Source organism: Heterodontus francisci, chromosome 5 (genome assembly GCF_036365525.1).
Source record: "Heterodontus francisci isolate sHetFra1 chromosome 5, sHetFra1.hap1, whole genome shotgun sequence".
Classification (NCBI taxonomy): Eukaryota; Metazoa; Chordata; class Chondrichthyes; order Heterodontiformes; family Heterodontidae; genus Heterodontus; species Heterodontus francisci.
The window spans coordinates 79,926,602-79,952,644 of NC_090375.1; the positions used below are offsets into that span (position 1 = coordinate 79,926,602).

The 26,043-nt window shown below is 44.7% G+C and overlaps 1 protein-coding gene across 1 annotated transcript; it reads right to left on the bottom strand.

The window, feature by feature from the left end:
* Positions 1 to 1,494: 1,494 nt before the first annotated feature.
* LOC137369934 (fatty acid-binding protein, liver-like) lies at positions 1,495 to 12,260 on the bottom strand. Its single transcript, XM_068031684.1, has 4 exons — positions 12,188 to 12,260; positions 4,617 to 4,789; positions 4,424 to 4,525; positions 1,495 to 1,548 (listed from the first exon to the last, which is right to left on the bottom strand). The coding sequence occupies exons 1-4, from the start codon at positions 12,258 to 12,260 to the stop codon at positions 1,495 to 1,497; spliced, it is 402 nt and encodes a 133-aa protein (XP_067887785.1).
* Positions 12,261 to 26,043: the final 13,783 nt, after the last annotated feature.

The following is a 26,043-nucleotide window of genomic DNA, read 5'->3' on the forward strand; positions in this document are numbered from 1 at the left end:
TCATGTACTTATTTCAATGTTAGTGCCATTACTGAAGTCTGGTTAACAACAGTAATTTAGTTTCATCTTTTATTCTTGTACCAGGTGCATATACAGAGACAGTTTTACTGCAAATGGGCAATTTCATTCAACACTCAGGTGTAATTTTAAAATTAAAAATCCAATTGATAAGATATTCCGTTTTATAATCTTTCACTTAGCACTGTCTTTTCCACCCCATCTATTGATTCATAAAGCCAATACCACATTGCATATTAAGGAGAATCAGCCTGATCTTGGTTAGTACACAATGTTATTAAAGCTGCACAGATTTGGCAATATCTGCACTTCGGTTTACATAGGGCTGTTCTTTTCTCTACAGCCTCTATGGATGCTGTGCATTCTGTTAAGTCCCTCAACACTGAGAAATCATAAAGCTATGCCAGCAGTTTTAGACAGGAGTAGGAATTCAGGCAGAATAGCGGTAGGATCGCTTAAGGTGAGTAATTTACAAAGTATTACGATGTATTTCTAGCTCAGAAACAGGCCATTCAGCCCAACAGAACCATGCCAGTGTTTATGCTCCACATAAGTCTCTTCCCACCCCTTTTCATCTAACCTCATCAACATATCCTTCTATTCCTTTCTCCATCATGTGCTTATATAGCCTCCCCTTGAATGCATTTATGCTGTTTGTCTCAGCTATTCATTGTGATAGCGAGTTCCACATTCTAACCACTCTCTGGGTAAACAGTACCAACAACAACTTGCATTTATATAGCTCCTTTAATGTAGTAAAATGTCCCAAAGTGCTTCACAGGAGTGTTATAAAGCAAAATTTGACACTAAGTCACATAAGACAATGCTAGGGCAGATAGCCAAAAGCTTGGTTAAAGAGGTAGGTTTTAAGTAGTAGCTGAAAAGATGAAACAGTGGTATAAAGGTGGAGAGGTTTGAGGAGGGAATTCCAGAGCTTAGGCCCTAGGCAACTGAAGGCATGACCACCAATGATAGAGTAATTAAAATTGGGGGTGCTCATGATGCCTGAATGAGAGGACCGCAGAGGTGGGTTGTGGGGCTGATGGAGATTACAGAGCTAGGGAGAGGTGAGGCCATGAAGGGATTTGAAAACAAGGATGAGAATTTTAATATCGAGGCATTACTTAACTGGGAGCCAATGTATGTCAATGTATGTAAGTGACTCATGAGTTGGCAGAATGTTAAACTGGCATTGCTTTTGTTAACATTCATTCATGAAAAAAGCAAATGTGGTGATTAATTCTTACATAACACTTTGCCAAGAAATGCATACAATGAAAACATCAGCTTTTATTATTTTCAAGTCTCGGCATAAATTGTGAAATTTGTCTTTCACCACGCAGAGATCCTGAGCTCTGACTAAAAATCCCATGAAAAGGAACAATCCCATCAATACAAAATACTGAGGGAAAGATCCGTAGGAAACAGCAGATGTGAGGTTCATTGAATGGAGCCGATCCTCCTTGTTCCCTGTCATCACTTTACCCTCTGATAGGTTCTGATGCACACCACATCTCCTATGGTGCAGGTCTGATTTACAATGGAAACAGGAATGAGTTAAATATGCATCAATAAGCACCACTGTAGGATTAAATATCAATTTTATAATTCTTGAAAGAAACGTGCACGTTAGTTTCACTATAGAGATAATGGCTTGGATTTTTCTGTGGTAATGACGGTGAAACTGTCAGCATTCGCTGTCCACTGAAACTGGCAGCAACTTCAGGAGTCTGCACATGCAAAGTATAATGCAGTAATCCAGAAGTTCCTATCAGGCGTCTACGCTCCTCCATTGGCTGTCTTCCCACTGAGTGCAATTTCCATTGCTATCATGATTTAACAAGAACTTCCACTTTTACCCTGTTAGTTTCACTGTAAAAACCCTTGAAAAAGTTGCAGCTTGCTGACTGAGGTGTAACTGGGTTTATAAAAGTGTACTAACTTCAGAATTACTGCTTGCCCCAAAAAGCTAATTTTATATTTGTGAATTGTCAAATTTTGCCATAATGATAAAAGACTCCACTTATTTTTAAAAATATTAAAAACCTTTTTATAAAGTTTATCTTTATTTTAGCTTCTATGTCAATCCAATCATCATCATTTATTTTGCTATCTGAAAATTAAATTAAAAGTGAAGGGCTTCAGTGGTTTCAACTTCCTGGTTTACTGTTTGTGAATACTTCAATGTGATTGGTTCCTTATTTTCTTGCTGACATCACTGTATCCGCACACCAAGCCATTCCCTTAAATTGGTGGCAAATTTAAACTGCTATTGGGAGAGGGGAAAACCATGTCATAGAGCTTGCTAGATCTTCATGAGCAGTTTTCTTCAAGGTCAGCAGTGAGTGTCGATCTGAACAGATATTGCAAGCACTTCCTTGCCTGATAAATACAAAACCTGTCATGTAACTAGAAATTTTATCTAAATAATACCCGCTGCCACAAATTTACACTTTTTGTTAACAGCTGTAACTGTTTGGTTCTATCTATTGCAACATATAGGCTGGGAGTTCACGTTGGGGGGACAGGAGCTGGCCACCGACGTGAAAGTCAGTGGCGAACTCGCTTCCGCCTAGCCTGGGGATCCGTACCGCATTTTACGGGTCCCCAGGCTTTAATTGTTCTGAGGTGGGACTTCCACCAGCTTGAGAGAGGAAGTACTGTCTCATTGATCTGCTGGCCAATCAGCGGGCCGGCAGCTCTTTGTCCCAGTGCCACAGGGTGCAGTGGCCACTGCTGGGACTGCAGCCCAGCCGATTGAAGAGGATGCCCGGGAGCCAGGATCTAAAGTGAGTTTTGGTTGCCTCGCTGGGAGTAGGCGGTCAGGCCCTGCCGAGGCATGGGTGGTCGTTTGGGGGGAAGCGGGGTGTGTTGGTCCTGAGGGTGGTTGGGGTAGTGGGAGCGGCCCTCCATCGGGCACCCTGTGCCCGATTATCAGGGCCCACCCCCGGGGCCCGCTTGCCATGTGTAAAATCCGCATGGAGGTGGGCAATGGACCTTCAGTGGCCATTAAGTGGCAACTTAAGGGCCTTCATTGGCCTGGGGCGGGCAGCCCATATTTCATCCCCCCGCCCTACGTAAAGGCGAAGCGGGAGCGGGTGGGAGAAGCCTCCCACTCCATTTTACGCCACCCCCTCGCCACCATCCGGCTCATTAGGGTGGCGTAAAATTCCGGCCATAAAATCTAGAGGGGTCTTGACAGGGTGGGTATGGAAAGGATGTTTTCTCTTGTGGGAGAATCTAGAACTAGGGGTTACTGTTTAAAAATAAAGGTCGCCCATTTAAGACAGGGATGAGGAGAAATTATTTCTCTCAGAGGGTCGTGAGTCTTTGGAACTCTCTTCCTCAAAAGGCGGTGGAAGCAGAATCTTTGAATATTTTTAAGGCAAACATAGATAGATTCATGATGAGCAAGGGCATGAAAGGTTATCAGGGGTAGGCGGGAATGTGGAGTTGAGGTTACAGTCAGGTCAGCCATGATCTTGCTCGAGGGGCAGAGTGGCCTCCTCCTGCTCCTAATTCATATATTCATAGGTTCGTATATGTGTTTGTGAGGGAGTCCATGGTTTGTAAGACCAGTGGAGGAGCATGTGCAGACTATTGTTGGAACAGATGATTTGTTGAATTCTGTTAGGTGCACTGACTCTGCTTTCAAAGCGTGTTTTTTTTGACAGGCCCTGACTTAAAAGTGAAACTAAAAACTTCAGATTTCTGGGTAGCTGAAACTGGTTGGAACGAGATAAGACACAGAAACATTTGACCAGAGGCATGTGACTAGGGATATCTAAGTTCAGATTTCAGGATTGCAGACTTCAAGCTGGCGGTAGGTTTTTTGGCAAACAAGCTGCAGAAAGAGAAAGCTGATTCTGGGAGCTGGCCATTGGAAAATAAGATTGCTCCAGCTGCTTTCGATGATTTAAAGAAATATTGGTGGATCCATTCCCTCAAGACTGTCATGAGCAGGGCAGAGGACTTTTGAGAGGCAATAAGGCTGCAACATTGAAGGGAAGGCTGCAATGCTAACTGTTGATGAGAAGGTATTATATCAGTGTCTGCATCTTGGAGGATAGGAGCTGGAAATCTACCTGAAGAAGTTCAGAATTTTGAACAACTTTGTGGCTGTTAGGTTTCGTCTTTGCTGAGAGGACTGCCCAGTAAATCCGTGAGATCTGTTTTTGTTGCATCTGATAATTCACATGTGATCTGTAAACTATATATATTGACTGTGATTTGTCTGTTATTTCATGTTTAATTTAAGTTCATTTTGGTTTGATTGTTGGAGTAAATTTATAAAAGTGAAATTTTGTCTGTTTTTTTAGTTGGAATTGATCGATAAATTTGATTATTTCGGTTTGTTGATCTCCATGGGGATCATAACATGAGAATGATGTATTGAGGTCCTTACCAATATTAGTTTATCATCCTTCAGTTCTCTAACCAGGGTTGTCTCTCTTCCATTCCATCGTTGTGCTTGGACCAGTTGGCCATTTTCATATGTCACTGTGGTCTGTTGGGAATTTCAAACAAAAGGACATTTATCTCGTGAGAATGGATACCAAGCAACTTAAAATAGTCAATGGGGTTAATCGTCAACACACCTTGGTTTTCCTATCGTCTGCAGTGGTCTCATCAAATTCCTTTCCTACCTTGAAGTGGATCTTTGTGCTTTTTACCATACTCGTGGTTTCTAGAGTGATTATATCATTGTCTATTGAAATGTTAGTTATAGTCTTGGTTCTGTTACCTAACTTTCTTAGTGCGGCATTCACTCCTAAGCAAGAAAGACATAAATAATGGAACATTTAATGGTACTAATGGTCACAAAGACACTTACACCAAGTGAGGGAATGGCAGTAACACTCCCAGCTAAATGAGTTCCAGTAGTAGACATTTCATTACACTGTTGCATAACAGAAATAATTTCTGGGAGTGACAATAAGTATATATATTGATTACATCTCTTGCTATATTCAAAATCAGTTTCCAGGTGTAAATTTCTGATATAATGCAGCATTTCACATTTTCCTGTGTTGCAAGCACTCAGTAGAAATACACTGTACAATTCTTCCCAGTGTTTCAGACATAGGGCAGCACCTACTGTCATCCAGACCCCCCACCAACCAAGAATGACGCATATTAATTTTGTCATATGAACATTGATTTTAAATTGTTCCTGGAGCGAGGAAATGACTTGTTAAACAGATCAGCCGTGGCTAGAAAAAACACTTGCATACTAACAGACAGTGCTTGGAGTGACTGAGGGGCACTCTGCTCCAATTTAACCCACAATGGACTTTGAGCACCAGGTATTGTGTGTAAGAAGAGACTTTCCAGGCTAAGACAAGTGAATCCACAAACAGACATGGTCAGACCAGCTAGTCACATGACTAACCTGCTTGGCAACCTGGGTTTTTCTGAATTGTACAGAGTTTGAAGAAAAAGGCTTTGCTCCTGGAGTGAGAAGACCTCTCCTGTCTGCTCCCATCTCTTTCTCTCAAGCCTCTGGACCCACTGAGGACACATGAACTTCAAGAGAGAAAAGTCTCCTACGTCGAACAAGGTTTAAGATGAATACTGGGCCCCAAGGAAAACCTAGACCTAGCTACAATCAAGGACTTTACAGTGAGCTCAAAGAACAGTAACCAAAACCATCTTCAGATATTGCCTCAAACTTTTCCACTTCATTTCTTCTGCTCTTTTCTGTCTCTATCTGAATGTGTGTATCGTGTATGCATGCTAGCATGGGCATGTTGCGTGTCCCTAAGCGTTAACCGAATTAGAGTTTAAATTTAATAAAGTTCAACCCTTTTTCTTTAAACCTAAGAAAACCTGTTTGGTTAGTTTCTTTGCCTTATAATTGGAAGTTAGTGAACAAGGATTCACTAAGGGGGAGCTAAAAAAAACAGTGTGTTTAAAATTAAACCCTGTTACGGTAAGACCAAGTGAAGGCTGAGAGGGAACCCTAGACTCCTTTCTCACCTGGTCATAACATAAATTTGGGGGCTACTGTCCTGGATTTTACTCACAGACCTGAGAGCAAGGAGTGGGCAGTAGTTCACCAGTTAGTGGTGCTGCAGAGGTACCGGAGAGAAATATTTAGAAGGGCTCATGAGACTACAGTGGCTGTACATGTTGGTATACGAAAGACCAAAGCCTGCATAAGACAGCAGTTTGACTGGCCAAAACTCCACAAACATGTGGTGGAGTACTGCAAGAGTTTCCACATGTGCCAGTTTGGGGGGAAACTCCAACCTACAATGAAACCTGCACCCCTAAGTCCTGTACCGGTGCTAGGAGGACCCTCCAGCAGAGGGTTGGTGAACTGTAAGGGACTCCCACTGAGAACAAAAGGGGACAGGCAGGCACAAGGCTGGCAAAAGGTTAGAAAGGGAAGGGGAAAAAGCGACCAACAGGGCCGGTTAAATGAAGTCCAGGAGGAATCCGGGATGAAAATCCCTGCTGTCCGGTCAGCCAACCCCAAAAAATTTGAAAAGCTAGACACCACATCCTCTTATGTAAATGCAGACACTAGAGGCACCCAACCAGAGTTGCTAACAACATTTACAGGAACCTGCAGAGCAAAAGAAAGACTTCTAGGGAGCAGAGAAATCATGAGGGTGATGCCTCACCTAGTCAAAGTGCCACAGGGGGGGTGCAGTAGAGTCTGCAGAAAGACCTGTAGGCAGCAGTGTCCCAGAGCACAAAGGGGAGATTAGCAAAGATCCTCCCCCACAGTCAGAAAAAAAGAGAAACACCCATCCCCTGAAGTCAAAGGCCTTTGCATGACTCAGCAAAGCACTGAAAGTGAGTTAAGGATAGACCCACCCACCACTGACTCTCTTGAGGAAAGAAAAATCCAGCTTAGGGCTAATTAAATCTAACACCCCCCTCCTCCATCTTTGCAAACCTCAACAGGAACAAAAACCCAAGGCAGTCATGGAATTGGGCAAACTGAAGAGAAACGTCCGCAAAGAACCACATGTTTGTTGGGATGCCAAAAAGAGTATGGTTAAAACAGCACTGGCACCAAGAAAAGATAGGGTGTATTAAGTTTGAGGATTTATGAATGAATTTGAATGAATAAGAGAGAGAGACACACATGCTTTTTTTCCTGTATCTTATATTTTTTCTCTCGACCCTTTTTAATGAAATGCATTTTTCTCAAATCGCATTCATTCCGCTGGGTGTGGAGGTGTCATGTAAACCGCCCACCAACCAAGAATGACACATATTAATTTTGTCATATGAACATTGACTTTAAACTGTTGCTAGAGAGAGGAACTGACTTGTTAAACGGATCAGCCATGGCTGGCAAAAACATTTGCATACTAACAGACAGTGTTTGGAGTGACAAAGGGGCAATTTCCTGACACATTCAATCCACAATGGACCTTTATCACCAGGTATTGTGTGTAAGAAGAGACATTCCAGGCTAAGACAAGTGAATCCACAAACAGACATGGTCAGACCAACTAGTCACATGACTAACCTGCTTGGCAACCTGGGCTTTTCTGAATTGTACAAAGAGTTTGAAGAAAAAAACTTTGCTCCTGGAGTGAAAAGACCTCTCCTGTCTGCTCCCATCTCTTTCTCACAAGCCTCTGGACCCACTGAGGACACATGAACTTCAAGAGAGAAAAGTCTCCTACATCAAATAAGGTTTAAGATGAATACTGGGCCCCAATGAAAAGCAAGACCTACCTACAATCAAGGACTTTACAGTGAGCTCAAAGAACAGTAACCAAAACCATCTTCAGATATTGCCTCAAACTTTTCCACTTCATTTCTTCTGCTCTTTTTTGTCTCTATCTGCATGTGTGTGTCGCGTATGCATACTAATGTGTGCGTTAACCAAATTAGAGGTTAAGTTTAATAAAGTTCAACCTTTTTTCCTTAAACCTAAGAAAACCTGTTTGGCTAGTTTCTTTGCCTTATAATTGGAAGTTAGTGAACAAGGATTCACTAAGGGGGAGCTAAAGAAAACGGTGGGCTGGATTTTACCTTAGGCGGATGGGAATTCACCACCGATGTAAATGTCGGTGGCGAACCCACTTCCGCCTAGTCTGGGGATCCATCCTGCATTTTATGGGTCCCTGGGCTTTAATTGTCCGGACTTCCACCTGCTTGAGGGAGGAAGTCCGGCCTTAGTGAGCTGCCAGCCAATCAGCGGGCCGGCAGCTCTTAGTCCCAGCAGTGCTACCGGGAGTGGTGGCCACTGCCTGGACTGCAGCCCAGCCGCGCCATGGAGCTTGGACCTCAGGTAAGTTGGGCATGCCTCACCAGTGAGATCGGTTGTGCCCTGGTGAGGCTAGAGTGGTCGTTTGGGGGAAGGGTGGGTGTCTTAGTTCCCAGGTGTGGGTTGGGAGGTGGGGGAAGCCCTCAATTGGGCACTCTGTGCCTGACTGCCAGGTCACCCCCACCCCCCCGCCCCCTGTCACGCAGAAAGGCCAGCAGCTATCGCTGGGCAGCCTTTCACGTACCCAGCACGCCTGCTTGCCATGGGTAAAATACCTTAAGTGAGCGTTAAGTGGCCACTTAAGTGCCTTGATTGGCTTAGGGCGAGTGGGCGGGCCGTTTTCCCCTCCCGCCCGACTGCCGTAAAATTGACCAGAGGCGGGAGCGGGGCAAGTAGGCCTCCCGGAGCCTTCTGCTCAATTTTACGCTGCCCCCACCCTTCCCACGCCACCATCCGACCCGCTGTGGTGGCGTAAAATTCAGCCCGGTGTGTTTAAAATTAAACCCTGTTATGGTAAGACCAGGTGAAGGCTGAGATGGAAACCTAGACCCCTTTCTCACCTCGTCGTAATACTACTATTGTTAACAATTGCAAGTGCATAGTCCAGTATTTTCTTTCTGGAATCAATTGTGAACTCGGCATTTTAACTACCACAGAGGACTCTGCAACCAATAAATGGGCTAGATTGTGGAAGCTGGATTGCAATGGAGGTACGTGCGACGTCATCCATTTTGGAACAAAAAAGGGATATAGATCCAAGTCCATTTAAAAAGATGAACAGCTGGGAACAGTAGTGGTCCAAGAGATTTAGGTTTCCATTTATACAGATTTCTAAGCTGTAGTGGTTAGCTATATTTTTATTTTAATGAAATCAGAAAATGCTGAAAATATCCAGCTGAACATCTGTGGAGAAAGAAACAGAGATAAAATTGCAAGTCAATGACCCTTAATCAGAACTTGGAAAAGTTAGAGATGTAATAGGCTTTAAGCAAGTGAAAGTGAGGCGGGTGGGAAAAAAATAAAATGGAAGGTCTGTCATCGGGTGGAAGGCAGGAAACATTTTAGTCTTTTTATCTACAGGGTTAGAATATGACATAAAGTAAGCTTGTTTTCTCTGGACTATAGCAAGTTAAAGGGTAATTGGATTGAGGTTTTAAGGATTTTAATAGTAATTGATAGGGTAGGGAAAAACTTATTCTGCTGATGGAAGAGTCTAAGACAATGGGACATCACTTAAAATGGGAACAAAACCATTCAGGAGAGAAGTTAGGGTATACCTCTTTGCACAAAGGGTATTGGAAGTATGGATCTCTCTCCCACAAAAAACAATAGATACTGTCAAAATTATTCATTTAAAACCTGAGATTGATAGATTTTTGCTAGCCAAGGGTATTGAGAGATATGGGCCAAAGTGAACGGATGGAGTTAGGATACAGATCAGACACAATCTCATGGGATGGCTAAACAGGCCCACATAACTGAATGGCCCACTTCTGTTCCTCTCTTCGATGTTCAGACCCAGCCCAATGATGTTTTTGAGTGATATTAAAACTTAAAAAGAGACAGGATCCTCACACAAAGGGGGAATTTTATGCTCTCCCCCATGTCGGGTTTGGAGGTGGGGAGAGCGTGTAATTGTGTGGGATGGTGGTAGGGTGGGGTGGGGGGGGGACCCTGCCACATTCTTGCCTCTGCCGAAACCAAGTCTGCAGTGGGAAGGCTGTTCACAGGCCTTTTCATCCTGCCGCCAATTGAGGCCCTTTAGTGAGCAATTACTGCCCAGTTAAGGGCCTCACCCTGCTGCCGCTGCAATTAACCCAGCGACGGTGGGCCTGTTGTCACATGAGGAGCACAGCAAGAAAAACCATGCGGATTGCTTGCGGCACTGGGTGGGCGGGGGGAGGGGGGTCCCTCGTTGAAAGGCATTTAGTGCCTGAATGAGGGACCCACATCGGGAAGGGGGGGATGTCCGCTGACAGCTACCTCCTGCCATTGCTGCTGACCCTCCCTACACCCCCTCCCCTGCGACCCCCAAGATTGAGAACTCTCTACTCCAGAGGATTATGGGTGCTCCATCGCTGAATGCATTTAAGGGTGGGATAAACAGATTTTTGGTCTCTCAGGGAATCATGGGATATGGTGAGCGGGCAGGGAAGTGGAGCCTAAGAGCAGCTTTGATCGTATGGAATGGCAGAGCAGCCTTGATGGGCCATATGGTTTACTCCTGCTGCTATTTCTTGTGTTCTTGTGAGACCCATCCCATCCTGACCTACCTGTGGCTGGGTCCAGTGCTGCTCCTAGGCCTCGGGTGGGTGCTCCATTGGCAGCAGCCACTGCCTCCCTGGGGGTGTTGCTCAGTTAAAGATTGACCGGCAGCGCTCACAGGGTGGATCTTCCTTCGCCCGGGTCCCTGATCCCATGGAAGGCCTGCCACTGTTCACTGAAGTACCTAATTGGCACTTGATTTGGCAGGCTTCCCACAGAAGGGGCGATGCGGGGTTCTCGGCATCGCTTTTGCCGGAGGTCATTACCCCCATCGCCCAGATAAAATCCAGCCAAAGTCTTTATGCACTCGTCAAAATTTGCAGTCTTGATTAATTTCCACATCCCTACAAAATGGTTCAACCATTGTTTGTTGTGTATGCGTGTTGTTGCTGCTTTAAGCACAGAACAACGGCTATACCATGTGTTTGAAAATAACTTTTCGGCTACTCTATGAGCTCTCTGGCTTTTAAGCTCCTGCAGCTCAGAACCTTGTGCAAAATACTCAAACAAATCCGAAGTGACAACATCAGAGATTGGCACAACAGATCTAGAGAACAATACCAGTCAAAAAAAGTTCATGCATTTTCCAGCAGTAATTAAAATGAGAGACAAACTGTACACACACACACAAAAAACTGCAGGGCTACTGTGCACAGACTTGTTTGCATATCTGTACTCAATGTTTACAAAGTGCCTTTCACAGAAAGGGGTCCAGGAGCAGGAGTTTTAGGGAACAATTAGGGGAAGTGATTGAAAACACGAAGAGGCATACTTGTTTGAAGGAGTCTTTTGAAGGTGGAGAGGGAGGCAACAAAACAAAGTGGCTTTCCACCGGAATCATAGAAGTGACAACACAGAAGGACGATTGTTCTGTCATCTCTATCATTTATCACTGTGCTCTTCAACTGATGTTACCAATTGAAATAGCCCCAATTTCCTAAGCATTTTGTCATAATTATCACATTTTATTTCTTGTATTTCTGTCCCTCCACCTCAGTTCAAAATCTTTGAATTTGTGTATCTGTCAGTTATATATCTCACTTATTTTCCTCAAATTGTACTACTTTACATTTCTTTGCATTGAACTGCATTTGCCACCTCTCTGCCCACTCCTCTAACCTGTCTACACCAGGATAGTTAAAGTTCCTCGTTATTAAAATTCTGGCATACCTCCCTAAATTGTCGAGAAATCTCATTCTTTATTTATTCCCAGTATTCAATAGTTTATAATGTACTCCCATTATAGAACATCAAAATAGGAGTTGGCCATTCAGTCCCTTGAGCCTGTTCTGTCATTCAGTTGGATCATAGAATCTTATGACACAAAAGGAGGTCATTCTGCCCATCATGCCTGTGCCAGCTTTTTGAAAGAGCCTCATTTCAAATTTTCCTCTATAAAGTTGTAATTGCATCTATGGTGCTGCAGACATTCAGCAGGAATACACCATGCAATTTCTCCCAGTGCTTCGAATGGCAGACCATATCCACTAGCAGTATGAATTTTAAGTGCATTGTCAACTATATATCACTGGGATCGACTGTGGACCTTGGCATTTTAGCCACCGCAAAGAACTCCAACAACCAGCAGTAAACAGTATAGCTGCAGACCTAAAACCAATGCTCCTCTTTGAGGGTGGTTAATATATATATAAATAACAGAATCCTCACCCAAAGCCTTCATGTACTCATCAAAATTTTCGGTCTTGACTAATTTCCACTTTCCTATAAATGCTTCAACCATTTTTTTTCTGTATGTGTGCTGATGCCGCTTTAAACCCAGATTAGCTGCTAACACTGCGCTCAAAAATGTCTTTGTAGTCACTGTACGAGCTCTCCAGCTTTTAAACCCCTGCAGCTCAAGCCTTGTGTAAAAACTTGAACCAATCTGAAGTGCCAATGTCAGAGATCGGCACGACAGATATGGGGAACAAGGCAAGTCAAAAAAAAGTCAATCCATTTTCAACAGTAATTACAAATGTTAGTTCAATAATAGGCAAATCTATGCACACACACACAAAAACTGCAGGTCTACTGTGCAGACTATTTTGTGATTTCTGTACTCAACGTATATAAATTGTCTTTCGCAGAACGTCGTCCCAGGAGAAGGAGTTTTAGGAGAACATTAGGGGAATGTGATTGAAAGCAAAAAGAGGCACTTTCATTTGGAGGTGGCTTTTGAAGGTGGGGAGGGAGGCAACAAAACAAAGTGCTTGCCACCAGAGTCATAGAAATGACAGCATAGAAGGACAATTGTGCTGTCATCTCTATCGTTTATAACTGCGCTAACTGAAATTATCCATTGAAAAAGTCCCAATCTCTTAAACAGCTTGTCATAACTATAATGCATATTCCTGGTATCTCTGTCCCTCCACTCTAATCTGAATTTTTTCCTTTATGTATATCTTTCACTTATATTATACCTTTCACTTTTTTTTTCGCAAAATGTGCTACATTCCATTAATTTGTCAGATACATATGTACCCAAGAAACGCTAACTGTGAGACTCGCACCAGTACTTCCCACAGCCGAGAGGATCTGAGAGGGACCTGGAGGTAACCAGAAAAGGAGAGGAGCAGCAAGTAAATTATTTTTATTCTTCTTCCAACAAGATTTTCGAGTCTTGGGACCTACTGATTGCGGAGGCTGAATTTTTAATCATGGGTCAGGAGCCAGACATGGGGGCTATTTCCAGGTCCTAAAACCCAGGTCCAGGTTCTAACAGAGGTAGCTGCACAGAGACGAGATGTACTGGTTATGATTTATCAAATTTCCCTAGATTCCAGAATGGTCCCAGTGGATTGCAAGTTAGCAATTTTAACACCTCTATTCAAGAAAGGAAGGAGAGAAAACAGAACTACAGGCCTTACATTAATCATCAGGAAAATGCTGGAATCTATTATTAAGGAAGTCTTAGAAAATTTACAGTATGATCAGACAAAGTCAATGTAGGTTTTACAAAAGGGAAATTGTATTTGACAGATTTATGAGATGTTTTTTGAGGATGTAACGAGTAGGGTAAATAAAGAGGAACCAATGGATGTAGTATACTTGGATTTCCAAAAGTCATTTTATAAGGTGCCACACAAAAGGTTAAATTGGGGGCCAGTATATTATCATGGATAGAGGATTGGTTAACAGACAGGAAGCAGAGAATAGGGATAAGTGGGTAGTTTCAAGTTGGTAGGCTGTGACTAGTGGAGTGCCGCAAGGATCAGTGCTGGGCCCTCAGATATCGACAATAATATTAATGACTTAGACAAAGACACCGAGCGTAATGTATTCAAGTTTACTGATGATACAAAGCTAGTTGGGAATGTAAGCTGTGAGTAGGACACAAAGAGGCTGCAAAGAGATATAGACAGATTAAGTGAGTGGGAAACAAGGTGACAGATGGAGTATAATGTGGGAAATGTGAGGTTATTTATTTTGGTAGTAAGAATAGAAAAGCAGAATATTTTCTAAAAGCCATGAAACTTCTAAATGTTGATGTTCAGAGGGACTTGAGTGTACGCATACAAGGAACACCATGCAGGTACAGCAAGCAATTAGGAAAGCAAAAGGCATGTTGGCCTTTATTGCAAGAAGATTGGAGTACAAGAATAAGGAAGTCTTGCTAAAATTGTACAGGGTTATGGTGAGACTATACCTGTAGTACTCTGTGCAGTTTTGGTTTCCATATTTAAAGATGGATATACTTGCATTGGAGGCAGTACAGTGAAGGTTCGTGAGATTAGTCCCTGGGATGAGAGGGTTGTCCTATGATGAGAGGCTGAGTAAATTGGGTCAATATTCTCTGGAGTTTACAATAATGAAAGGTGATCTCAATGAAACATTCAAGGTTATGAAGGTGCTTGACAGGTGGACACCAAGAGGCTGTTTCCTCTGGCTGGGGAATCTAGAACATGGGAGCACAGTCTCAGGATAAAGTGCTGATCGTTTAGGACTGAGATGAGGAGAAATTTTTTCTCTCAAAGGGTTTTGAATTCTCTACCCCAGAGGGTCATGGTTGCTCTATCATTGAATACATTTAAGGCTAGGATAGACAGATTTTTGGTCTCTCAGGGAATTAAGGGATATGAGGAGCAGGCAGGAAAGTGGACTTGAGGCCTAGAATCAGCCATGATCATATTGAATGGCAAGGCAGGCTTGAGGGGCCAAATGGTCTACATTTATTTATTTAAAGATACAGCACTGAAACAGGCCCTTCGGCGAAACCCACGCAGACACAGGGAGAACTTGCAAACTCCGCACAGGCAGTACCCAGAACTGAACCCAGGTCGCTGGAGCTGTGAAGCTGCGGTGCTAACCACTGCACCACTGTACATTTGATCCTATTTTTTATGTTCGTATGTTCTTAAAGATGCAATAAGTTTTAAGCAGGTTCAGAGGCAGGGAAAGGAAGGAGAGGAGCAAGGAACAAAAAGGCAGGAGAAATTAGATGACCAAAGGTTGTTGATGCAAGGCAGAAGGGGTGGTAATGGGAAAGGTAAAGAAACAAAAGATAGTTCCAGAAGTGTGTAAATGGGAAGAGCAGAATCATTACCAGATGACTTTCCATTGTGTTATCTCTTCTTTCTATCTTTTGGCCCTCCTTATCTCGAGAGACAATGGATACGCGCCTGGAGGTGGTCAGTGGTTTGTGAAGCAGCGCCTGGAGTGGCTATAAAGGCCAATTCTGGAGTGACAGGCTCTTCCACAGGTGCTGCAGAGAAATTTGTTTGTCGGGGCTGTTGCACAGTTGGCTCTCCCCTTGCGCCTCTGTCTTTTTTCCTGCCAACTACTAAGTCTCTTCGACTCGCCACAATTTAGCCCTGTCTTTATGGCTGCCCGCCAGCTCTGGCGAATGCTGGCAACTGACTCCCACGACTTGTGATCAATGTCACACGATTTCATGTCGCGTTTGCAGACGTCTTTATAACGGAGACATGGACGGCCGGTGGGTCTGATACCAGTGGCGAGCTCGCTGTACAATGTGTCTTTGGGGATCCTGCCATCTTCCATGCGGCTCACATGGCCAAGCCATCTCAAGCGCCGCTGACTCAGTAGTGTGTATAAGCTGGGGGTGTTGGCCGCTTCAAGGACTTCTGTGTTGGAGATATAGTCCTGCCACCTGATGCCAAGTATTCTCCGGAGGCAGCGAAGATGGAATGAATTGAGACATCGCTCTTGGCTGGCATACGTTGTCCAGGCCTCGCTGCCAGAGAGCAAGGTACTGAGGACACAGGCCTGATACACTCGGACTTTTGTGTACCAGATGACTTTCCATTGTGTTATCTAAGTCATTAATAAATACAGTAAGTAAAAATGCAAAAGGAATTGAGAGTTGCAAACATTCAGCATCAAATAATGCAACAGAAAATCATGCAAAATGAATCATGCAGTAGTCAAACAATCAAAAGCCAAAATCAAAATCAAAAACAAACCTTTCAGTTCCTGCTTGAAAACATCAAGTTCTTAAATGAAAAGCAAGGATTACAAGAACTATCCATTTTATATAGGTGGGCAGCATTACTGGAATGAAGAGGCTGGAGCACTTGTTGATCTAGGGATCATCTGGTTCACTAATGTCCTTTAGGGAAGGAAATCTGCTGTCCTTACCTGGTCTGGCCGACATGTGACTCCAGACCCACAGCAATGTGGTTGACTTTTAAATGCCCTCTCAAAAGGTCTAGCAAGCCACTCAGTTGTATCAAACTGCTACAAAGTCAATAAAGAATGAAATCAGACAGACCACCCAGCATCAACCGAGGCACTGGAAACGACAAAGGCAAACCCAATCCTGTCAACCCTGCAAAGTCCTCCTTACTAACATCTGGGGGCTTGTGTCAAAGTTGGGAGCACTGCCCCACAGACTAGTCAAGCAACAGCCTGACATAGTCATACTCACGGAATCTTACCTCACAGACAATGTCCCAGACACCACCATCACCATCCCCAGTTACTTCCTGTCCCACCGGCAGGACAGACCCAGCAGAGGTGGCGGCACAGTGGTATACAGTTGGGAGGGAATTGCCCTGGGAGTCCTCAACATTGACTCCAGACCCCATGAAGTCTCATGGCACCAGGTCAAACATGGGAAAGGAAACTTCCCGCTGATTACCACCTACCACCCTCCCTCAGGTGATGAGTCAGTACTCCTCCATGCTGAACACCACTTGGAGGAAGCACTGAGGGTGGCAAGGGCACAGAAAGTACTTTGGATGGGGAACTTCAATGTCCATCACCAAGAGTGGCTTGGTAGCACCAATAGTGATAAAGCTGGCCAGTCCTAAAGGACGTAGATGCTGGACTGGGTATGCGGCAGGTGGTGACGGAACCAACATACTTGACCTTGTCCTCACCAATCTGCCTGCTGCTGATGCATCAGTCCATGACAGTATTGGTAGGAGTGACCATCGCACAGTCCTGTGGAGATGAAGTCCCGCCTTCACATTGAGGGTTGCCTCCATCCAGTTGTTTGGCACTACCACCATGCTAAATGGGATAGATTTCAAACAGATCCAGCAATGCAAAACTGGGCATCCATGAGGTGCTGTGGGCCACCAGCAGCAGCAGAATTATTTTTATTTTATTTTATTTTATTTAGAGATACAGCACTGAAACAGGCCCTTCGGCCCACTGAGTCTGTGCCGACCATCAACCACCCATTTATACTAATCCTACACTAATTCCATATTCCTACCACATCCGCACATTTCCCGACCACCGACCTACACTAGGGACAATTTATAATGGCCAATTTACCTATCAACCTGCAAGTCTTTGGCATGTGGGAGGAAACCGGAGCACCCGGAGGAAACCCACGCAGACACAGGGAGAACTTGCAAACTCCACACAGGCAGTACCCAGAATTGAACCCGGGTCGCTGGAGCTGTGAGGCTGCGGTACTAACCACTGCGCCACTGTGCCGCCCTCAACTACAATATGTAACCTCATGGCATGGCATATCCACCACTCTACCATTACCATCAAGCCGGGAAACCAACTCTGGTTCAATGAAGAGTGCAGGAGATCATGCCAGGAACAGCACCAGGCGTACCTCAAAATGAGATGTCAACCTGGTGAAGCTACAACCCAGAACTACTTGCATGCCAAACAGCGTAAGCAGCATGCAATAGACAGAGCTAAGCGATCCCATAACCAACGGATCAGATCTAAACTCTGCAGTCTTGCTACATCCAGTCGTGAATGGTGGACGACAGTTAAACAACTAACTGGAGGAGGTGGCTCCAGAAACATCCCCATCCTCAATGATGGGGGAGCCCAGCACATCAGTGCAAAAGATAAGGCTGAAGCATTTGCAACAATCTTCAGCCAGAAGTGCTGAGTTGATGATCCATCTCAGCCTCCTCCTGAAGTCCCCAGCAACACAGATGCCAGACTTCAGCAAATTCAATTCGATTCACTCCACATGATATCAAGAAACGACTGAAGGCACTGGATACTGCAAAGGCTATGGGCCCTGACAATATTCCGATAATTGGGGGAAAGGAAATTATGACGCGATTAGGCAAGATTTAGGATGTGTAGGATGGGGAAGGAAACTGCAGGGGATGGGCACAAACGAAATGTGGAGCTTATTCAAGGAGCAGCTAATGCGTGTCCTTGATAAGTATGTACCTGTCAGGCAGGGAGGAAGTTGTCGAGCGAGGGAGCCGTGGTTTACTAAAGAAGTTGAAGCGCTTGTCAAGAGGAAGAAGGCGGCTTATGTTAGGATGAGACGTGAAGGCTCAGTTAGGGCGCTTGAGAGTTACAAGCTAGCCAGGAAGGATCTAAAGGGAGGGCTAAGAAGAGCAAGGAGAGGACACGAGAAGTCATTGGTGGATAGGATCAAAGAAAACCCTGAGGCTTTCTATAGGTATATCAGGAATAAAAGAATGACTAGAGTTAGAACAGGGCCAATCAAGGATAGTAGTGGGAAGTTGTGTGTGGAATCAGAGGAGATAGGGGAAGCGTTAAATGAATATTTTTCGTCAGTATTTACAGTAGAGAAAGAAAATGTTGTCGAGGAGATTACTGAGATACAGCCTACTAGGCTAGATGGGATTGAGATTCACAAGGAGGAGGTGTTAGCAATTTTGGAAAGTGTGAAAATAGATAAATCCCCTGGGCCAGATGGTATTTATCCTAGGATTCTCTGGGAAGCCAGGGAGGAGATTGCAGAGCCGTTGTCGTTGATCTTTATGTCGTCATTGTCGACAGGAGTAGTGCCGGAAGACTGGAGGATAGCAAATGTTGTCCCCTTGTTCAAGAAGGGGAGTAGAGACACCCCTGGTAATTATAGACCTGTGAGCCTTACTTCGGTTGTGGGTAAAATGTTGGAAAAGGTTAGAAGAGATAGGATTTATAATCATCTTGAAAAGAATAAGTTCATTTGCGATAGTCAGCACGGTTTTGTGAAAGGTAGGTCGTGCCTCACAAACCTTATTGAGTTTTTTGAGAAGGTGACCAAACAGGTGGATGAGGGTAAAGCCGTGGATGTGGTGTATATGGATTTCAGTAAGGCGTTTGATAAGGTTCCCCACGGTAGGCTATTGCAGAAAATACGGAAGTATGGGGTTGAAGGTGATTTAGAGCTTTGGATCAGAAATTGGCTAGCTGAAAGAAGACAGAGGGTGGTGGTTGATGGCAAATGTTCATCCTGGAGTTTAGTTACTAGTGGTGTACCGCAAGGTTCTGTTTTGGGGCCACTGCTGTTTGTCATTTTTATAAATGACCTGGATGAGGGTGTAGAAGGGTGGGTTAGTAAATTTGCGGATGACATGAAGGTCGGTGGAGTTGTGGATAGTGCCGAAGGGTGTTGTAGGGTACAGAGGGACATAGATAGGCTGCAGAGCTGGGCTGAGAGATGGCAAATGGAGTTTAATGCGGAGAAGTGTGAGGTGATTCACTTTGGAAGGAGTAACAGCAATGCAGAGTACTGGGCGAATGGGAAGATTCTTGGTAGTGTAGATGAGCAGAGAGATCTTGGTGTCCAGGTACATAAATCCCTGAAAGTTGCTACCCAGGTTAATAGGGCTGTTAAGAAGGCATATGGTGTGTTAGCTTTTATTAGTAGGGGGATCGAGTTTCGGAGCCACGAGGTCATGATGCAGCTGTACAAAACTCTGGTGAGGCCGCACCTTGAGTATTGCGTGCAGTTCTGGTCACCGCATTATAGGAAGGATGTGGAAGCTTTGGAAAGGGTGCAGAGGGGATTTACTAGGATGTTGCCTGGTATGGAGGGAAGGTCTTACGAAGAAAGGCTGAGGGACTTGGGGTTGTTTTCGTTAGAGAGAAGGAGGAGGAGAGGTGACTTAATAGAGACATACAAGATAATCAGAGGGTTAGATAGGGTGGATAGTGAGAGTCTTTTTCCTCGGATGATGATGGCAAACACGAGGGGACATAGCTTTAAGTTGAGGGGTGAAAGATATAGGACAGATGTCAGAGGTAGTTTCTTTACGCAGAGAGTAGTAGGGGCGTGAAACGCCCTGCCTACAACAGTAGTAGACTCGCCAACTTTAAGGGCATTTAAGTGGTCATTGGATAGACATATGGATGAAAATGGAATAGTGTAGGTCAGATGGTTTCACAGGTCGGAGCAACATCGAGGGCCGAAGGGCCTGTACTGCGCTGTAATGTTCTAAATTCTAAATAGTACTGAAGACCTGTGCTCCAGAACTTGCCGCACCCCTAGTCAAGCTGTTCCAGTACAGCTAAAGCACTGGCATCTACCCTGCAATGTGGAAAATTACCCAAGTATGTCCTGTAAACAAAAAGTGGGACAAGTCCAACCCGGCCAATTACCGCCCCATCAGCCTACTCTCAATCATCAGTAAAGTGATGGAAGGTGTCATCAACAGTGCCATCAAGCGGCACTTGCTTAGCAGTAACCTGCTCAGTGATGCTCAGATTGGGTTCTGCCAGGGCCACTCAGCTCCTGACCTCATTACAGCCTTGGTTTAAACATGGACAAAAGAGCTGAACTCCAGAGGTGTGGTAAGAGTGACTGCCCTTGACATCAAGGCAGCATTTGACCGAGTATGGCATCAAGGAGCCCTAGCAAAACTGAAGTCAATGGGAATCAGGGGGAAATCTCTCTGCTGGTTGGAGTCATACCTCGCACAAAGGAAGATGATTGTGGCTGTTGGAGGTCAATCATCTGAGCTCCAGGACATCACTGCAGGAGTTCCTCAGGTTAGTATCCTAGGTCCAACCATCTTTAGCTGCTTCATCAATGACCTTCCTTCAGTCATAAGGTCAGAAGTGGAGATGTTTGCTAATTATTGCACAATGTGCAGCACCATTTGTGACTCCTAAGATACTGAAGCAGTTCTTGTAGAAATGCAGAAAGACCGAGACACTATTCAGGCTTGGGCTGATCAGTGGCAAGTAACATTCGCGCCACACAAGTGCCAGGCAATGGCCATATTCAACAAGAGAGAATCTAACCATCTCCCCTTGACATTCAATGGCATTACGATTGCTAAATTCCCTACTATCAACATTCTGGGTGTTACCATTGATCAGAAACTGAACTGGAGTAGCCATATAAATACCGTGGCTGCAAGAGTAGGTCAGAGGCTAGGAATCCTGCGGCGAGTAACTCACCTCCTGACTCCCCAAAGTCTGTTCACCATCTACAAAGCACAAGTCAGGAGTGTGATGGAATATTCTCCACTTGCCTGGATGGGTGCAGCTCCAACACTCAAGAAGCTCGACACCATCCAGGACAAAGCAGCCCTCTTGATTGGCACCCCATCCACAAACATTCACTCCCTCCACCACAGACGCACAGTGGCAGCAGTGTGTACCATCTACAAGATGCACTGCAGCGACGCACCAACATAGAAACATTGAAAATAGGTGTAGGAGTAGGCAATTCGGCCCATCGGGCCTGGTCCACCATTCAAAAAGATCATAGCTGATCATCTAATTCAGTACCCTGTTCCTGCTTTCTCCCATATCCCTTGATCACTTTGGCATTAAGAAATATATCTGTCTCCCTCTTGAATATATTTAATGACTTGGCCTCCACTGCCTTCTGTGGTAGACAATTCCACAGGTTCACCACCCTCTGAGTGAAGAAATTTCTCCTCATCTCAGTTCTAAATGGCATACCCATTGATGAAGGAAGAGCAGTGGATGTGGTGTATATGGATTTTAGCAAGGCGTTTGATAAGGTTCCCCATGGTAGGCTCATTCACAAAGTAAGGAGTCATGGGATTCAGTGAAAGTTGGCTGTCTGGATACGAAATTGGCTGGCCCATAGAAGACAGAGGGTGGTAGTAGATGGTAAGTATTCAGCATGGAGCTTGGTGACCAGTGGTGTTCCACAAGGATCTGTTCTGGGACCTCTGCTCTTTGTGATTTTTATAAATGACTTGGATGAGGAAGTGGAAGGCTGGGTTAGCAAGTTTGCCGATGACACGAAGGTTGCTGGAGTTGTGGATAGTGTGGAAGGCTGTTCTAGGTTGCAACGGGACATTGACAGGATGCAGAGCTGGGCTGAGAAGTGGCAGATGGAGTTCAATCTGGAAAAGTGTGAAGTGATTCATTTTGGAAGGTCGAATTTGAATGTGGAATACAGGCTTAAAGACAGGATTCTTGGTAGTGTGGAGGAACAGAGGGATCTTGGGGTCCATGTCCATAGATCGCTCAAAGTTGCCACCCAAGTTAATAGGATTGTTAAGAAGGCGTATGGTGTGTTGGCTTTCATTAACAGGGGGATTGAGTTTAAGAGCCGCGAGGTTATGCTGCAGCTCTATAAGGCCCTGGTTCGACCACACTTGGAATATTGTGTTCATTTCTGGTCGCCTCATTATAAGAAGGATGTGGAAGCTTTAGAGAGGGTGCAGAGGAGATTTACCAGGATGCTGCCTGGACTGGAGGGCATGTCCTACGAAGAAAGATTGAGGGAGCTAGGGCTTTTCTCATTGGAGCGAAGAAGGATGAGAGGTGACTTGATAGAGGGGTACAAGATGATGAGAGGCATAGATAGAGTGGATAGCCAGAGACTTTTTCCCAGGGTGGAAAAGGCTATCACCAGGGGGCATAATTTTAAGGTGATTGGAGGAAGGTTTCGGGGAGATGTCAGAGGTAGGTTCTTTACACAGAGAATGGTGGGTGCGTGGAATGCGCTGCCAGCGGTGGTAGTAGAAGCAGATACATTAGGGGCATTTAAGCGACTCTTGGATAGGTATATGGATGATAGTAGAATGAAGGATAGGTAGTTAGTTTGATCTTAGAGTAGGTTAAAGGTTCGGCACAACATCGTGGGCCGAAGGGCCTGTACTGTGCTGTACTGTTCTATGTTCTGTGTTCTATGTTCTATACCCCATATCCTGAGACTGTGACCCCTGGTTCAGGACTCCCCAGCTGATGAGAACATCCTCCTTGCATCTAGCCTGTCTAGTCCTGTTAGAATTTTATAGGTTTCTATGAGATCCCCTCTCACTCTTCTAAACTCTCGTGGATATAGGCCAAGTCGATCCAATCTCTCCGCATACGTCAATCCTGCCTTCCCAGGAATCAGCCTAGTAAATCTTCTTTGCACTCCCTCCATGGCAAGAACATCCTTCCTCAGAGAAGGAGACCAAAACTGCACACAATACTCCAGATGTGGTCTCACCAAGGCTCTGTCTAACAGCAGTAAGACATCCTTCCTCCTGTAATCAAATCGTCTTGCAATGAAGGCCAACATACCATTCGCCTTCCTAACTGCATGCTGCACCTGAATGCTTGCTTCCAGCGACTGGTGTACAAGGACACCCAGATCTTGTTGCACCTCCCCCTTTTCCAATTTATCACCATTCAGACAATAATCTGCTTTTCTGTTTTTACAGCCAAAGTGGATAACCTCACATTTATCCACGTTATACTGCATCTGCCATGCATTTGCCCACTCATCCAACTTGTCCAAATCACATTGGAGCTTCTTTGCCTCTTCCTCACAGCTCCACCAAGGCTCCTTAGATAGCTCCTTCCAAACCTGCGATCTCTACCACCTAGAAGGACAAGGGCAGCAAATGCATGGGAACACCACCACCTGCAAGTTCCCCTCCAAGCCACACACCATCCTGACTTGGAACTATATCGCCGTTCCTTCACTGTCGCTGGGTCAAAATCCTGGAACTCCCTTCCTAACAGCACTGTGGGTGTCCCGACCCCACATGGACTGCAGCGGTTCAAGAAGGCAGCTCACCACCACCTTCTCAAGGGCAATTTGGGATGGACAATAAATGCTGGCCTAGCCAGCAATGCCCACATCCCTTGGTTGATTCACATTCTCAGTGCAACCTGCAAACTAAGTAAACATTTTAATATTGGAAAATTCAGTGACAGCAATGCTGGTAACTCACCCAATTCCATAATGCATGTACAGAATGGTTGATTGCACCACCTGGAAATTGGTCCTATAATTTGAGGCCTTATTCCTTATTACCCTTGTTCTATATTATAAAACTTGCATTTCACAATTCCTCTCAGCCTATTTTCACCTCACATCCACATAAATGCATCTTCCACCATGAAAGACATTTGGCCAGATCTTGGGAGCTTGTAGAGCATTGAAAGTTTGGGTGACTTGCCTGCTGGAGGTGTCAGGTTAGGTGCTGGCTTTGTCGGTGCAGCATCACTGATGGGTGCTTTGTCAGTCAGGACGAAACATCAACTCAGTCCAGGATTGGAGGATTCTGCCTTAATGTGCTACGCCAATGTGTTTTGTTGAATGATAATTTTCTTTGGTCCACTGACTGGAGATCTGAATTTGTACTTTTTTTAAAAACAGATTTTTAAAAGCTACCAGCAAAGTCATCCTTTCAGCTTAAGCTGATCACCTAATTTGCAACACTGTATCCTACACTGCAATGCTTGTGAGGAGACAAAATGTCTGCTAAGTCCCCAGCAAGAACCAAGATCCAGGAAGTTTAAAGGAACAACCTGTTCTCTAGCAAGAAGAAGAAATACTGCTAAATGATATGTTTGAATCACTGAGTGATTGTCATGTGACAAACCCTTCCGGTTTGTGGTTTTAAGCTGGTGCTTTCTCTGCAGCAAAGGATAAGCAACTGGACTCTGACATGAGCAGACCCTAAGTGAGGGTCCCCCTCTCTATCTCTCTCTCTCCATCCCAGCTTGAAAGCTTTTTAATCCTGCCTGTTCACTGACCACCTTTTCATACTCTGGCTGCACTCAGAAACCCCATTGGAGGAAATCATCCGCATCGCTATCTCCAAGAGACTCAGTGAACCAACCATCTACCTCTTCAAGCCAAAAGCCTCAGGACCACTGAATTCAGCTAGAATCCAGCCAAATCACCAAATTTGGCAAATTGTATACCTTTTTATGGGACTCTAACTCAACCAATCTACTTTTCCCCACTTTGTAACCTTTTTGTATGTGTGTAAAACTCTTGTGTGTGTGAGAGTGAAAGTTGGTGCATTGTTTATTATTTTATTAGATTGGTTTAGGCACAATAAAGTTAACCTCTTTCTTTGTTAACTCAAGAAAACCTGTCTGATTGGTTCTTGTTATGATCATAGCAAGCAAATAATCAAACACCTAATGAATTGGCCAGGACATTCACTTTAAGAAAGAATTAAACCTGTTGTAGTCAAACGAGAAGAAGGAAACAAGGGAAGCCCTTCAACTCCTCTTCACTTGACCATAACAGAAATTTGGGCGCTCGTCTGGGATCAAAGCGTAGGGAAATATTGAGAATCGTTCACAAGATTCCAATGGCTGGACATGTCGGTATCAGAAAAACTCAAGCTTGCATAAAACAGCATTTTCACTGGCCACAGCTCCACAAGGATGTGGTGGAGTTCTTATACCAGTACTTAAAGGCACAGACAGAGTAGATGCAGGTAAGATGTTTCCCCTGGTTGGGGAGTCTAGAACCAGGGGACACAATTTCAAAATAAGGAGGAAGCCACTTAGGACTGAGATGAGGAGCAATTTCTTTACTCAGAGGGTTGTGAATCTTTGGAATTCTCTACCCCAGAGAACAAAGAACAAAGAACAGTACAGCACAGGAACAGGCCATTCGGCCCTCCAAGCCTGCGCCGATCTTGATGCCTGCCTAAACGAAAACCTTCTGCACTTCCGGGGTCCGTATCCCTCTATTCCCATCCTATTCATGTATTTGTCAAGATGCCTCTTAAACATCTCTATGGTACCTGCTTCCACCACCTCCCCCGGCAACAAGTTCCATGCACTCACCACCCTCTGTGTAAAGAACTTGCCTCGCACATCCCCTCTAAACTTTGCCCCTCTCACCTTAAACCTATGTCCCCTAGTAACTGACTCTTCCACCCTGGGAAAAAACTTCTGACTATTCACTCTGTCCATGCTGCTTATAACTTTGTAAACCTCTATCATGTCGCCCCTCCACCTCCGTCATTCCAGTGAAAACAATCCGTTTATCCAAACTCTCCTCATAGCTAATGCCCTCCAGACCAGGCAACATCCTGGTAAACCTCTTCTGTGCCCTCTCCAAAGCCTCCACATCCTTCTGGTAGTGTGGTGACCAGAATTGCACG

What these genes read in the sequence shown, in the direction of transcription:
- LOC137369934 (XM_068031684.1), bottom strand. Translation starts at nt 12,260, where the DNA reads ATGGTTGAAGCATTTATAGGAAAGTGGAAATTAGTCAAGACCGAAAAT. An exon ending in CAGACGATAGGAAAACCAAG is followed by an intron (nt 4,526 to 4,616) that starts GTGTGTTGACGA and finishes AATTCCCAACAG; the next exon opens with ACCACAGTGACATATGAAAA. An exon ending in AGGATGATAAACTAATATTG is followed by an intron (nt 1,549 to 4,423) that starts GTAAGGACCTCA and finishes ATTGTAAATCAG; the next exon opens with ACCTGCACCATAGGAGATGT.